Source organism: Lepus europaeus, chromosome 18, assembly GCF_033115175.1.
Source record: "Lepus europaeus isolate LE1 chromosome 18, mLepTim1.pri, whole genome shotgun sequence".
NCBI classification, from domain to species: domain Eukaryota; kingdom Metazoa; phylum Chordata; class Mammalia; order Lagomorpha; family Leporidae; genus Lepus; species Lepus europaeus.
In genome coordinates, this window is record NC_084844.1 from 54,024,341 (window position 1) to 54,040,461 (window position 16,121).

Consider the following 16,121-nt stretch of genomic DNA (forward strand, 5'->3'; position numbering starts at 1 on the left):
AGAGGCCCAAGGACTTGGGTCCCTGTCACCCACACTGGAGAACCCGTTGGAGTCCCTGGTTCCTGGCTTGACCCAGTCCTGACTGTTGTGGGCATTTGGGGAATGAGCCACTTATTGGAAGATCACCCCATCTTTCTTTCTCTCTCTGCTGCTTGCCTTTCAAATAAATAGATAAGTAATTTTTAAACAATAGTGCACAGAAGCAGGTTGTTATTATAGTTTCCTTTTATTTTCTCATTTACTTTTTCATTCACTGTCTACTTGTGGAAAGTAACACTGGTTTTCCATTTATAATATTGTTCAGATTGAGTTGTATCCTCTTACCATTCCTATATTGAAGCCCTAACCCCCTTCAAATGTGACCTTATTTAGAATTAACATGTAAATAAGATGCAGATGTTGATATAGTTGAGATGAGGTCACAGTGGAGTAGGATGAGCCCTAATCCAATATGATTGGTACCCTAAGAAAAAAGTTTAGGACAGGCATTTGGTGCAGATTGGGACACCCACAAGCCATATCACAGCATCTGAGTTTGAGTCCCAACTCTGCTTCCAATTCTAACTTCCTGCCAAAGTGCATCCTGGGAGAGAGCAGATAATGGCTCAAGTAGTTGAGACCCTGCTACCCATTGGCGTTAGGAGCAGGGCATTTCCTTGTGTTCCAGTTCCCCCAAATGAGCATAAGCTTAGTGTAGCCTCAACCAGGACCACTGTCCCTGCTGTGCACTGTGACTGGCAATGGAAGATGTTGTACCCTGGCTTTTCATCCCCAGTCATTTGAATCTCCTAAGATCATTTTGATTGTTTAGGTGACCGAGGCCTATAAAGATACTGAGTAATTAACTAAGAACTACTTCAAATCGCAGAAATCACTCACCGGTCAGCATGAATTGGTAGGCGTTGTCAGAGATGGAGAAGATGTGGGGCGGGGCCTCCTGGCGTTTTTTGCCTCGGTAGGCCGTCACCACCTCGGGGTTGTATACCGGTAGCCACTTGTAGGGGTTGACGGTGACACAGAAGAGGCCTGAGTAGGTCTAGGAGAACCAGAAAATTCAATGCATGCATCTTGTTTTTATTCAGAGAAATAAATAGGATAAAAGATGTTTATGGGCACTCACGTAGATCATCCAGGCTGCATAGCGCTCTTTGAGGTTGTACAGCACAGCAGGCTCGTGCAGGTGAGTCATCATGGCCATGTCCTCGATCTTGTCAAATTTGGGAGGGTTCATGGGGAACACCTGGTCACTGTTCAGAGTGAGTGTCTGGGTTGAGAGAAAGAGCAAAAGTGAAGGGGGGAGATAATGGTGCCCACTCCACTCTACAAGAGTGCTGGAAGTTATGGGATATTGGGGTGCAATTATTCCATCATTCTGGACCTCTTTTGGGGTCAGTTTTATGTTCAAGGATGACCTGTGAGTAACTGGCCTTGATTCTGGTCAAACTCCCTGAGGGGACTTCAAAAACTTTGTGGAAAATGGAATGAAAAGTTTGTTTTGGTGCAAAAAATTAAAATCCATGTATAGTGTTTTCATAATATGCATTTTCTATGATTGTTTTTTTAAAAAAGATTTATTTATTTGAAAGGCAGAGAGAGAAAGAGAGAGACAGAGATAGGCAGAGACATAGGGAGGGAGACAGAGAAAGAGAAAGATCTTCTATCTGCTGGTTTAGTCCCTGCAACAGCCAGGGCTGGGCCAAGCTGAAGCCAGCAGCCAGGAACTCCATCTGGGCTTCTCACGTGGCTGGCAGGGACCCAAGCACTTGGATCATCATCTGTTGCCTCCCAAGCATACCATCTGGAAGATGCATTGGCAATATGGAGTAGGCAGGACTCAAACCAGGTACCCTGACATGGGGCGTGGGTGTCCAAGTGGAGGCTTAACCCACTACACCATAATGCCCACCCCCTGATCTTTTTGAAGATCCTCCAATATAACCAATTCTGGTCTGGTGCCCTGCCTTCTCTCCCCCCATCCCCACATCAACCTGCCATCATGTGCTCCAGGAAAGTACAGGTGTGCAGATCTACAGAGCTCTTCAGTTCTTAGAGTAGTCAAGGAAGGGACAGGTCACCTCGGTTTACCCCAGTTGCCTTGAGTGATTTAATGAGACAAACTCTGGAGGGTTGGAAAGCATTGCTCCAAAGCATTCTGTTCATTTCACCTCAATACACCTGCTCAAGTGGGTTCCTTTGTCTGGAATGTCTTCATTGAAACAATTCTAGAAAGCTTTAAAACTCAACTCAAGCAGTACCTCTTCTATGACCTATTTCTTTCTCACTTCTTTCTTCAAGGCTCCCATAACAATATCTAAAAGATTATTTGCATTTCATCATGGATTTCATGGCTAAATAATATTTTGAGACTGACTTAATTTTTCTCCTCTCTGTTTTTTTTTTCTCCTCCATTCAAGTGTTCAGTAGTTTCTGCATGCCACAGAAAATTGGACAGTAAAGAGGAAGAGACTTACAAATCTTTCTGGGTTTATTTTCCAAAAATCTGAGCCTTAGAAGAGCTTTGTGGGTTTTACAAGGAGGAGGATTTGGTGGACTACAACAAATGTCCTGAGGAAGAGAGACCCTTCTGTCCTACTGTGCTGTATTAGAAATACCCAAGGTATCCAAAGAAGAGCAAGAAAAGTTCACGTATCCTGAACCTTTAGGGTCTGGGACTTGTTTCTGAATAGATTCTCCAGAGAGGTAGTGAGACCCCAACATGGTCCTATGTAAGGTTCTGGAAATATGGTACAAACCTGAGGTGGAGGGACTCCTAAGAGTGGCTAAAGAAAAAAAATGTTTTTCATCCTGGTGAAAAGGGACTGGAATTAGGGGTTAAAGTTCAATAATTCTTGTAAAAATTAAGGGCAAAATTTGTTTGCTGTGCCTGAGTTTGCGAAATGATATCCACGCCTGCTATATCCATCTCAATTCCGGGATACCAGACGGTCAACTCTGGGAAAACAGGTGCTTATACAAAGTTTGTGGAAAAGTGGACATAACAGCTAACGCATATTTTCCATGAACTTTTTGCAGCCACTTCCTATTGTACAGTAACACTGACCTAGACCTGGTGTTAAGTTTTGCAGAGTACTTTGCGTTTTTTCACATTAAATTAGGCACTATCTCTGGCCCTTCCTCTCTGAGAGTCATTTTGTAGCTCAGAGATCTTGATTTGTTTGGCCTATCCAGCAGCAGTCAGCATCTGTCTCTCCCTTCAATACTCTAACCTCTGCCACTCTCCCCTTCTACTTTCCTCCAAAGAAAATGCCACAGCACCCTCAAAGCCAAGTTCTTGAAGAAAAGAGGCAGAAGCAAAGGTGTGTTCAATAGAAGACTTGTCCTGTTGCTTCATTACGGACTTATCAGTGTAAGCTGTGTTCTGTGCTTGATCCTCATAGACAGGCACATGATGTCTATTCCCCCTTCCACAGAAAAAAAGAGGGCACCTGTGTTGTCAAAGATACCCTGGGACTAACACTTACCCGGTCATCGAGGGTCTTGACGGTGACCTTGTCGTTTTCCCTGCTCTGGATCATGCCTTTCACATACATTTCCTTGTCATCCACTGCAAAGCAGGCTTTCTTAGAATCAAATGGGCGATTCTGAGCTTCGATTCTCTCCTTCTCTGGTTTCCTGAGGTAGGGAGCTGCTTCTCCAAAAATGGCCATCTCTGCGTCGGAGCTCATGACTGCAGGTGGCTGCAAAGACCAGGGGGCACTGCTGAGTGTTGCGTCTGGTGATTCTGAATCTGCAAGGCCCTGCCTGTTCTTTCCATTCAACAGGGGGTCAGCTATGAAGGCTCTTAGGATGAATCTGGGACCCAAGGGATCTAAGACCAGATCTAGAAGCTTAGAGTGGTTATTTTCTTCTCTGAGAGCCAGTTTTTGGAATATCTCTTACTTTAGCCTTGATGTGTGCATGTCTGAACCAATTAGAAGGCAGACAAGGTGAGCACAATAAAGAAGCTTTCGGAAGTCCTGCCCAAAATGCACTTCAGTGTCATCCCCGAGTCTTGAGTGTCTTCAAAATGATTATTGGAAGGCTGATCATCCCTGATAGAAATTCCACTTAGCTCAACAAAAAGTGACATGAGTGTAAGGATTTGTCACATCTGCTCAGGCAACAAGGTGAGAGGAGGCACATAGCCCAGTGCAATGGTCCCAAGCTGTAACATGCCCAGATCCCCTGCAGGGCCTGCTAAAGCAGACTACTGGGCTCCATCCCCAGAGTTTCTGATTTGGTAGATCTGAGGTAGAGCCTCAAAAATAGCATTTATAGCAAGTTCCTGGGCGATGCGATGCTGCTGTTCAAGGGACCACACTCTCAGAACTGCTGGCATCATGTTTTCTTCCTCCGAGTGTGGGCTTTGAATTGTCACATCAGCACCACCCAGGAGTTCATTAGAAAAGGCGGAATCTCAGACCCACTCCAGATGTTTGAGTCGGAGCCTGTGACTTAATAGTTCCAGGGGGGTCTATGCATATCAGAGTGAGAAATACTGGGCTCAGTGCAGTGCTCTCCAAACTTTAGTTGTGTGTACCACTGTCAGGGTGTGACAATGTTTAATTAGACTGATATCTGCCTTAGCTTATGCTACGTGATTTGTGTGTGTGGTGTACCTAAGTCTCTCTGTGTCTTATCGTCTTTCCACTCTCCCCCAAATTATCCATCTTGGCTGACACTTCTGTTTACGTATTTCCCCTTCTCAGAAGGCAAAACATTTGTCTTAAAGTCCCAACACTGACCACAGTCACTTCATTTAACTTCCTGAACCCCCATTCCTCCCCGCCTGGGGTGAATAAGCCAGATTCACTCCTGTCCAAGGCTGCTGTAGGTTGTGTGGTCTGAGACTCCTTCCCCCCACTCTACATTTGTTTCTCCCACTTCCTCTGTGCATTTCTTTTCCCTTAACTCCTCTACTCATTTCCCCACATCTCATCCCTCTTCCTTTTCTCTCTCTCTCCTCTTCTTCCCATTCTGCTATAACAGACATAAAATGGAACTAAAGCTGTACACACTCACACATACATAAATACACACCTCTTCATAGCTCTGTTAAGAAATACTTGATATTTTTTGAATAAGGTCCTTCATGCTCTCTTTTTGAAATGGGCAAGTTGAACAAGTTCTGGTTCTCTCTCCCCTGTTGCTCTTCACTGGGAACTGGCCATTGCTTCTATCTATCCCCCTTCCTGTGATTCCATTTAGTTCTATGTTCCTTCTGGGCCTTATTTAGATACATTGCAATTCAGTTTTATTTTGTCCATTGGCTGTGTGGAGCCATCTAGGGGCTTGTGGTCAAGTTTTCACAGCAAGAGACTAGAATTCAATATAACACCCCCAAAGAGGACTCCTTGCCTGCTGTCAACACACTGGTTTAAATTTTCTGCTACTGCCATGAAGCAGCTATTCTTAAGGCCTTTAAGTAGACTTTATCAGGCCCTGTTCCCTCTTCCTTACCTTACTGCTCTGTGTTTGCTTTGATGATTGGAAGCCAATTCCTTACTATCAATGAACTCTCTAAATTAAGGGAGTGTGGTACAAGCATGATGCTGACCCCACAAGACCCAGGTAACCAGACTTGGAATTCAATTGTCATCTCTACAGCTAACATTCTACATCAAAATCTCCTTTGAGATGCTTTACAGGGACCCTATGCCCTGATCAAACAAAGCAATAACCATCTACCCATAGACCTCAGGCTAATTGGAACCCACTTTGTCATCACAGGAACCATAAGGAAACATACCATCCTCCTGTTTCTGACCAACCTAAGCCAAGAGCACTGTGGACCAATCAGAGACCCCCCCATGTGAGCTGATTATGCATTACTCTACCCAACTTTATAAGATTCACCACCCTTAATCCCTTGGGGAGCAGAGTACATTACATTTTTCACATTAAATTAAGCACTATCTCTGGCCCTTCCTGTCTGAGAGTCATTTTGTAGCTCAGAGATCTTGATGTGCTTGGCCTATCCAGCAGTGATCATCCTCCTTACTTTTCCCTTTCATTTTTCTGAAGGTAGACCCTAATGTCATGGCTTAAGCATGTTTCACTGCAGCAGTGGTTCTCAAACTTGGCAGCCTCAGGACTCCTTCACGCTCTTAAAATTAAATGACTAATGATCTAATGAGCTTTAGTTTATATAACTAAACTTATATAAGTCCTATCTATTGATATTTATCATATTAGAAATGAAAACTGAAAAAATTATAAATCATAATCTTTAAAAATTACTACCGAATTCCTTGTATACCAGTGTAAATATTTTATGAACAGTATATTTTCCAAAACAAAGATGAATGAAAAGAGTAGTACTGTTTTTCATTTCTGCAACTCTCCTTAATGTCTGTTCACCAGAAGACAGTTGGGAGGCCTAGTTGCCTGCTTCTGTATTCAGTCTGTCGTATTTCTTTTGGTTAAAGTAAATATAGGATATATGGCTTTACCGAGTTATGTAATTTGGAGGAAAGAAAAAAAGTAGTTTAACCGCCTTTTCAAACATTTCTGGATATTCTTCTTAGATACTCTACTCAGACTTAACAAGTGGTAGTTCCTGAAAGGCCAGTTGCAATGTGGAATCTGAAATGATTATCAACATCTACTGCAAATTCTCTCACATAATAATACATTGGTCGCTGTCTTACACTTTGGGAGAACTTCTCTCCACATATGGAGAGCATGTACTGGTGTTTTGGGAATCTTTAGTAGGTCTTGAGTAGGATTAGGGATTTTGAGCATTTTTAAATTTCTCAGCTGATGCTTATGTAGCTGGTCCACATTTTCATAGTAAGAATACAGGGCAACTTTTAAAAACAAATCTAAGAAAAAGATGAATCAATATAAAGATATTATTAAGTGAATTAATAGTAGCTTATGATCATTCATTTTGAGTATATCAACTTGACTGGATTGGGAGTTGCCTGGAGAATTAGTAAATTACTTCTGGGTGTATCTATGAGGGTGCCTCCAGACAACACTGATGTGTGGGTAAGCAAACTGAGTAGGGAAGACATGACCCAAATGTGAGCAGGCACCATCCAATTGGTTGGGGACCTGGATGGGACAGAAAAGAAAAGAAGAAGGGGAAGACATATTCTCTCTCTCTCTCTCTCGATATTCCTTCTGAGGGAGTATATTTTCTTCAGCTGCTGCCCATGGACAACAGACTCCAAGTTCTTTGGTATTTAGACTTGTGTTGTGTGAGTCTAATAAATCTGCCCCCCCCACATACATGTGTGTGTGTCTCTCTGTATATATTTATACATATGTATATATGAGTATTGATCCTATTGCTGTGGAAAACCCTAATACATGATATTAAATGGATACTGAAAAATTTATTATGCAAATGTTAAAGCTTAAATCAGGGGAAATTCTACAATAACTGATAGTTGAGCCATATTTTTAGTTTTCCTAGAAAAAAGATTTTTTCATCTGTGTCTCAAGTCACCATCAGTTTTCATCAGATTTTTTTTTTTTTTTTATAGGCAGAGTGGATAGTGAGAGACAGAGACAGAGAGAAAGGTCTTCCTTTTGGCCGTTGGTTCACCCTCCAATGGCCACTGCAGCCAGCGCATCTCGCTGATCCGAAGCCAGGAGCCAGGTACTTCTCCTGGTCTCCCATATGGGTGCAGGGCCCAAGGACTTGGGCCATCCTCCACTGCCTTCCCGGGCCATAGCAGAGAGCTGGCCTGGAAGAGGGGCAACCGGGATAGAATTCGGCGCCCCAACCGGGGCTAGAACCCGGTGTGCCGGCGCCGCAAGGCGGAGGATTAGCCTGTTAAGCCACGGCGCCGGCCCAGATTTTCTTATTTCATCTACTCTAATGATGATTCAGACCCAGTATCTCCTAATTGGGTCACCTATATGATGCTTGAGTTTTCTTGGCAATATTCCTGCAAAGGTGTTTCCAGCCTTGTTGAACACCTTCAGCCACAGCTTTTTTCCATTTGGGGCAGGTTTGACAGGCCAAAGATGCTTCTTGCCTTAAGCTAGAACTTGGCTCTGTGTAGCTTCAGGATGATAAATTCTCACGTCAGCTCCTGCCAACAACAGAACACGTCTATGCCGTCCTATCAGAAAACTCCACCCATTCAATGGCTGTTCTGGCTTCTCCTGAGCCTTGTCTTTTTTACAATAAAACAGTCCCAGCTCCATCTTCATGTGCTTATTCCATGGTGTGCTCCCATATCCCCTTGACTGTTCCAGTCACTCCACTCTGAACCTACTCCTGTTAATCTCTTCCAACATGATATCCAAGTCACATGTCACCCTCCATCAGAGAGTACTCTCACCTCCCTTGACCTAGGTATAATGGTGAGGTGGCGACTGCCTGTTGGCAGCCATGTCATGCTTCTGACTCACCATCACTATTGAGCAAAGCTCCTCAATCCTCTCTGTGCATGTGGTTGCTAAGTCAACTCTTCTCCCTATATTTATGCAACTGCATGTTGGGTTTCAGGGTAAAACTGTACATTCTTAGCTCATGAACCTCACCTTGCTAGGTATGACCTAGGTGTGACCCATGGTGGCCCTTGACCTCTACCCTCAGAAACTCCCATGATTAGTCTTGTCTCTGATGGAAGAGGATGATCTGCTTCCAATGTTGCATGGCTATGTCCCTTCAGCCGCTTCCTTCTAATTACAATGTCCACCCTCTTCCATCTAATCTCCATTACCACCTTCTGATGCCCCTCTCATTCTTTGCTGCCAGTGCCCTAGTGCCACTCTTCATGTTTCTCTCTCTCCTGGGAATTTCTCAGCCATTGTGTCCTGTCAGCAACACTATGGTTGGGACTCTATTACATTTTGGTTTCTTTGGTCATAATTAATCTAGAATTAACTTTAATGAAACAAATTTGGGGGATAAAGTGTTTTTATTACCACATTGGGCATAGGTTGAACCAACCCCACCTTTCTATTTCAGCATAACTTGTGCATAAAGGTACAGCTATGTCAACTCAGCATGCAGACTCTGCTCAGTGAATAGCAAAGTTGGCCTGTGTGTGAAGATGTGACCCTATGAACATCATGTTCTGAGGCACCCAAGTGTATTAACCTGGAGCCAGTATGTCAAAAGTCTACACTGTATTTTATTTATTTATTTATTTTTGACAAGCAGAATTAGACAGTGAGAGAAAGAGACAGAGATAAAGGTCTTCCTTCCGTTGGCTCACCCCCCAAATGGCCACCATGGCCAGCACACTGTGCTGATCTGAAGCCAGGAGCCAGGTGCTTCTCCTGGTCTCCCATGGGGGTGCAGGGCCCAAGCACTTGGACCATCCTCCACTGCCTTCCCGGGCCACAGTGGAGAGCTGGACTGGAAGAGGAGCAACCAGGACAGAACCGATGCCCCAACCAGGACTAGAACCTGGAGTGCCGGCACCGCAGGAGGAAGATTAGCCTAGTGAGCTGCGGCGCCAGCCTACACTGTATTTTATACATTTAGGGTATTGAGAAAATTTGGGAAGACATGCTACTTTTGTTGAGCTTGCATATTTTATGATTTGCCTGTAAGAATATTTAAGTAACTTATTTCAAATTGATCAATTTCTGTTTCTTATGAGTGTGTCAAGAATGAGAATATATAAAATATTATTTTCTGATTTCAAGCACCCATGATCAAGCTGAAAGTTTCTCTTACCTTGTTGGTTTCCCAAGTGATGGTGAGTGTCCTTCAGAAAAAAAGCGTCTTCTTTGGGATTATTAAAGAAATTAAAAAAAAAAAAAACAAGCAAATAGAAAAATTCAATGAACCACAAAAAGTTTAAATAAATATAGAAACTCTGTTTGTTCTAGTTTATCTACATTTAAATGGATGCACAGTGGATGACGAAGAAAGGAAATAAATGTACTATTGTAATTTTTCCTTTCAGTTAAGCCACTCTTTAGATAATGGTTAATTGCAATACTTCATTAAATCTTTTTTGAGAATCTTATCTGTACAAGGTACCAAATCATTTCTTGAAGGAATCTGTCCAAGAGGTATGCAAAATTTAGTAATAGTTAAGAGACATGCTCAAATTTATGAACAAGGAAGAATAGGACAAATTTTATAAGAACCTAAGCAAAGTATTATGAATGTAAAGATGTACCCGGTTGGAAGGCTCTGAGTGGTCAAGAACAAAAGAAAGGAGGGAGGAGAATGACCTAGATTTTAACTTGAATGTTCAGAGGCAGGTGTCAAACTGTTTCGACAATAGGAGAAAAGTTGTGAATTGTGGGCAAAGAGTTCATTAAAAGATCTGAGAAGAGTATGCTCTTAAATGCCCTTCATTGCCCCAGAGAAGTTCAAGGTAGGGCAGCTGAAGACTTGTCTAGGACCCAGGAGTTTATAAAATAGACATGTGGTTATCTCAAGGAACTATAAGAGTATGAAAAATTGTCAATTTCAGTTTAATTCAAACGAACAAATTTCCCATTTACCAAACATGACTTTTATGGAACCAGGGGAACACACTATTAAATCACCCTCAGGCAGGAACAGATGTTGCAACATTTGGTTTGCTATTCTGGTTGTCTGCTTTTCTCTCCTTCTCTTGTGAGTCTCTACTATCTCCAGTTATATTTCTAAAATTCACACAGATTTCTCAGAAAAGAATTAAATGATTACATATTATATTCTGAATCCTTACTTGGTTCCAAAAAACAGGAGCTAGAGGCAGAGATACAGATTTCTAACAACAGTTTTTTCTTAAGTAGTGGTTGTGATTTTTTTGGGTTTTTGTTTTCTTCTGTAAAATGAGACAGATGGACCAGAAAACCTCCAAGATTCCGTTCAGCCCTGTGAGTCTATAACAGAAAGTTTTTCGAGGAGAGATGGTGACTTGACATCAAAGCATTATAGGTCTCCAAAAGCTGGAGGCACTCTGAAAGATGTACATTGTTAGGATGTGAGTCAGTGCAAAGACCATTAGACACGTCATGAAAGACCAGCCTGCAAACCAGGTAATAGCAACAATAGGACGATATATTCTAAGATGGGTGAAATGCTTGGGATAATTTCTTCCCTTTCAGAAATCTTGACATGGAAAACAAAAATTACATAACCATAAAAATTCTGAATAATAGAGCAAGTCAATCACAGAAGAGACAGAACAAGTTGGCATGTTAATTTTCTAACCAAATGGCATAACATTGACCTAAACCATCAGAGGAGGAATTAAGAATCACATACGGTTTTGTTCTGCTGGTGAATTTTTGGTCTCGTAATTGCTTATAGTCTTCTCATCTTCTAGAAAACCTTCTCGAAAGGTAGGTATCTAGTTTTGCCATCTTGTCTTCAACACTGCCCTTACACACAGACCTTATACTTAGTAGGTCCTCAGTAAGGGCTACCAAGTGGCTTTCCCTCCTTGACTGGTGACCTGATCAGGTGTAAGCATAGCTACATGCATCAAAAAAAGTGGGTACTTGTGACCACTTACCTTGAGATGCTGCGGTAGGAGCAATTTCAGGAGTGTGGTCCCCCAGCTCTCTTTATACTCCCAAATCTGCTAGCCCAGCACTCTAGCTTGGCTATATTTGGGGGATCACCATTTACTTGCTAGATGTAAATGCGTCGTAGCCCTGATCTCTCACTCTTGTTAAGTTACTTGGATAAATGACCAGCGGAGGCTGCATAATGCCAAGTCAGCTGCGTGGGGATTTTGACGTTGGACACAGATCTTTGAGACTTAGAGAGTCCTAGGGGCTGAGTGGAACTGGAGCAGAGTGTGCTAAGAAGGTCAATGAAGGACAGAATCACAAGATGATTTGTCAAGCAATGGGCGATCAATAGCAAGGACAGTCACTACATCTCATTTGCCTAGCATTGATATAGGATGTTGTCAGGAACTTCTGGAAAATTAAGATTGGTTGACACATCTAGTCCATATTATATATATATATATATATATATATATATATATATATATTCATCTATTTGTCTATCTCTATCTATTTATTTATCATGTTAAAAACCCATTGTAGGAGGAAAGCTTTCTAAAATGTATTACATATTTCCTTAATTTATTTAATACACTATCTTGAATAGGGTTTAATTTTTTTTTGATCACTCAGGGGTTCTGAGAGAAGACATAATGAAGTTCTCATAGATACTAGGATCTGAGTGTGTTTTATTTTGCACGCATTTCTAGATAGCTATGAGTTTTTGTGTCTAATTTTTAGTTTTTATATCATCACCTCCATGGCCAAATTTTCAGGTATAATTTTTTCTCTATGTTTAGTGAATTTGTCTTTACTATCCTGATTTCAGGTTATGGACTGAGAAAGAGATCACAAAGTTAAGATCAGGCTAGAATTAGAGTAAATAGGTTCTGAGTGAGGCTCTGGAGGTTTTCAATGAAAACACATGGTGTTTGTGACAACTTTTATGGTTGCTTAGGGGATTTTCTGGAGAAGACATAAATGATGCCTGAACATGAGGGAACATCTGTACATGTAGAATGTAGAGCCATTTCAGCAATACCACCTGATGTGTTTTAAGTGGTTGTGATCAATGTTAGCTGAATCACAGATTCTATATTCAGTCCTTCGATGAGTCAAGGTTCAGGCAGGCTGCATTCAAAAGACAGGTTACATTAGTCACAATTAATTTGTGGACAGGATAGAAGTATATAAGAATAGGACTTCCATACAGCATTTTTCCAAAGTAGATTTGATGGAATGCCAATCCTGAGGGAAACTAAAATCGATGGTTCCATAGCGAAACGATATTAGGAAATGTGGCAAACTCTGTTCCCTCCTGTTAGAGATTCATCATAAATATGAGCATCTTAAAGGGGTCTGAGAAGCCCTTAGGGAAATATGAATAACCTGGAGTCTCCCAGGTGATCTGATATTGGAAAACCCTCTATTCCCTGCTCTAGGAAACAGGAGAGGGCAACTGAGGGATGCAATCTATATAGAGATTTTTGCCTAGATGACAGCAACACAGTGCTGTCAGACACAAAAACAGCTGCTCTCACCCAAGGGACAGCCTTTTGTAGGTAGCAGATGCTCAGGTAATGTTTGTTGTGGTGAATAAGTGAATCAAGAAGATTCATAGGGGTGGAATCTGTGTGGAAAGAGGTCTGAAGTGAGAAGGCAGAAAAGGATGGGATCAGGCAGTCAGTTTCACTTAACAGTAATAGTTAAGACTCATTAAGAACTCACCGCAGGCCAGGATTGATCCATGCTGATTCACTGAAGCTTTCCAATAGATGTATGAGGCAGGTACTAATGTCTCTGCCATTTCACAGTCAAGGAAATTGAGTTTTAGAGAGTTTAAGCTAATTTCCTAAGGCTACATGAGTAGTAAAGGCCAGAAATTGGATGCCAACCCTCTCTGAATCTAAAGCCCATGCCTAAAACTTCTCATTTTTGGAAGCACATAAATTTCACGTGCTTGCATGATTACAAGGCAACAGGGCTAGGAGACAGGGCCCCATGTCTAAAGCAGTTGACATGAGAAAACAGTATACAGAAGTGTATAAAGCAGTGGACATGAGAAAGGAGTATATAGACAAAAAAGAGAAATCTCTTTCCCTCGATTAAGCCAAGTGCTGAAGTGAGTGGGATGCAGGTGAATTGGATGTGTGTGCAAGGTATGTGACAGCTCTAAAATGGGCTGCACCTAAAGGATTACCAGAATCATTGTTGAGTACGATTACATTGCTTTGTAGGAGGAAAGGGATCTGCTGGGAGTGATGACAGTGTAGTTAATAATGATCTTTTTGTAGATCTATTCTGTTCACATAGCATTTTTGTATATTTTGTGATGTTTAATTTCTACAAACATGAGGAGTGATTTATATTATATATACTATTTTCCCATTGTACAAATGGAAAAAAACTGAGGTCTAAGTTGATGAAGTTTATTGGCCAAAAAGTTTAACTTCCAGCATTTCTGTCTCTAAAGCCAGACTTTTTTTCTTCTATCCTCAATTGTCTCCTCTTAAATGAGGGGAAGAAAGAAAAAGTTCTTGGCTTAGGGACCTGAGGGATCACAGCTTAGAAGCAAGACTTCCCAGGGTGTATTTTGGGAAGGTCAACTTGGTAAGCTTAGCTGAAGTGTAGGGTAGGACATGGATTAACGTATGGAGGTCAAGGCTGAGGAGTCAGTTGGGCTTGTTTGTGACAGATTTCCATTGTCCATGATTCTAAGATCATAGAGGAACCTTTTGAAGTTTGTGAGCAGATTACATGCCCCACCCCCCACACACTTTCTTTCTGAAGATGAATCTAGATAGGCTATAACAGTGAGGGAAGACTCTGAGGACCTAATACTATTTAGTAGCTGTTTAAAAACTCTTAGTGTAAAACTTACTGGGAGGACTAAACAGGCTTTGATGCCTTGTGGAGGCAGGTGGGCAGTTAAACAGTTAGAATTTACTCCTGGATGCTCCCATAATTTCAGATCTGTGTTAAAGATCTTCAATGCACCAGAAGGTGGCTTTCACAGTGCTTGGGTCCTGCACACTGAAGGAGATGTATGCTGTATGGACTGGTAGTTTTTCCTGCCACATTGTCCTTTATAGGCTCATCAAGAAAAAAGTATTATTATTAATATTTATTTTTATTTTATTTGATAGCAAGACAGAAAGACACACAGAGACATTTCTATCCATGGGTTCATTGCCCACAATCAGGGATGGACCAGGCTGAAACCAAGAGCTGAGAACCCCACCCAGGTCTCCCATATATGTAGCAGGGATCCAAATACTTGAGTCATGATCTTCTGCCTTCCAGATGTCCATCAGCAGGAAGTTGGATCAGAAGCAGAGAAACCAGGACTTGAATCCAGGCACTCCAACACAGGATGTTAGCATCCCAAGCAGCGACTCAATCGCTGCATCAAACTCCTGTCCTGAAAACACCAGGAAAGAAGGGAGTATGTTTTCAGGCTAATTTAAGACTCTTGTAAGCTCTAGGCTTATTTTTTGAGGCCCTATCCTACATTCTATTGATGTACTAAAATCCACTCACTGTATATTAATATCCATTTACACTGAAAAGTAATCATAGTGTTAAATGAAGACAGCCTTGATTAAACAGGAAAAAATGAGATTTAAAAAGAAAGAGAAAACTCAAGGGATATCCTGAAGGCAGGATAGACAGAACTTTGATGACTGAGCTCTGCTGGGTTTGAAGGGGGAGCAGAAATCCTGTCTTTCGTTCAGCCCTCACTTCAGTTCAGGAATTTACAGCCATGTACAAGCCCAGAAGAGACACAGAGGAGAAGAAAGACTTATTTAAAATTTTTATTTATTTTATTTATTGGAGAGGGAGAGGGAGAGGGAGAAGGAGAGGGAGAAGAAGAGACATAGAGAAAATAACCCATCTACTGATTCATTCCCCAAATGCCTTCAGTGGCTTGGGGCTGGGCTGTGTCAAAGCCAGGAGCTGAGAGTCCACCCTGAATCTCCTATATGCATGGCAGAGGCCCAAGCACTTGAGCCATCACCTGCTGCCTCCCAAAGTCTGCATTAGCAGGAAGCTGGAATCAGGAACAGAGGTGGGACTTGAACCAGGCATTCTGATATGAGATGTGGGTGTCCCAAAAGGCATCTAAACCACTGTGTCCAGTGCTCACTCCTGAATCGGGGAATGATTTATATTGGAGATATGCTGAATTTGAGGCAATGATGGCAATGTCCAGCTGTCTGGTAGGTAGAGATAGAGATTAAAATTTGAGTGAGAAGTCAAGGCTAAAGCCTGGGCCTGCATATTGGAGTTATCATCTGTGTGCAGGTGATAATCGAAGCCCTCCGGGGATTGAGCTCTTACAGGAAGGTTGCATGTTGAGGATATGGGAAGGGGAAATGAAAACAGAAAAAGAACAATAAATGAATTAATAAATAAGTAAATGTCATTCTGCAGGTAAGCAAATATCCAAGTGAGAATGAGTCTAGATCTTGTTAGAATTAAAAGACCCAAGATAGCTCACATCTACTATGGATCTGGTATGTCTCCCAAAAGTTTGTGTTCCAAAATCTTATTCCCCAGTGTAATGGTATTGAAAAGTGGTGAGATTTTTAAGAGGCAGGGCCTAGTGAGAGGTAATTGAGTGATTGGGAGAAGACTGAAAGAATTAATGTTGTCTTGAGGAGTGGGTTAAATCTTGCAGGAATGGA

At 41.8% G+C, this 16,121-nt stretch overlaps 1 protein-coding gene across 1 annotated transcript in view; it reads right to left on the bottom strand.

The window, feature by feature from the left end:
* MYH13 (myosin heavy chain 13) overlaps positions 1 to 3,686 on the bottom strand; it is a 46,126-nt gene extending 42,440 nt beyond the window's left edge. Inside the window, exons 1-3 of the mRNA XM_062175119.1 lie at positions 3,483 to 3,686; positions 1,121 to 1,264; positions 880 to 1,036 (exon numbers count right to left, since the gene is read on the bottom strand). Of these exons, the coding sequence (XP_062031103.1) occupies positions 880 to 1,036; positions 1,121 to 1,264; positions 3,483 to 3,686 (505 nt within the window). The remainder of the gene's footprint in view (positions 1 to 879; positions 1,037 to 1,120; positions 1,265 to 3,482) is intronic.
* Positions 3,687 to 16,121: the final 12,435 nt, after the last annotated feature.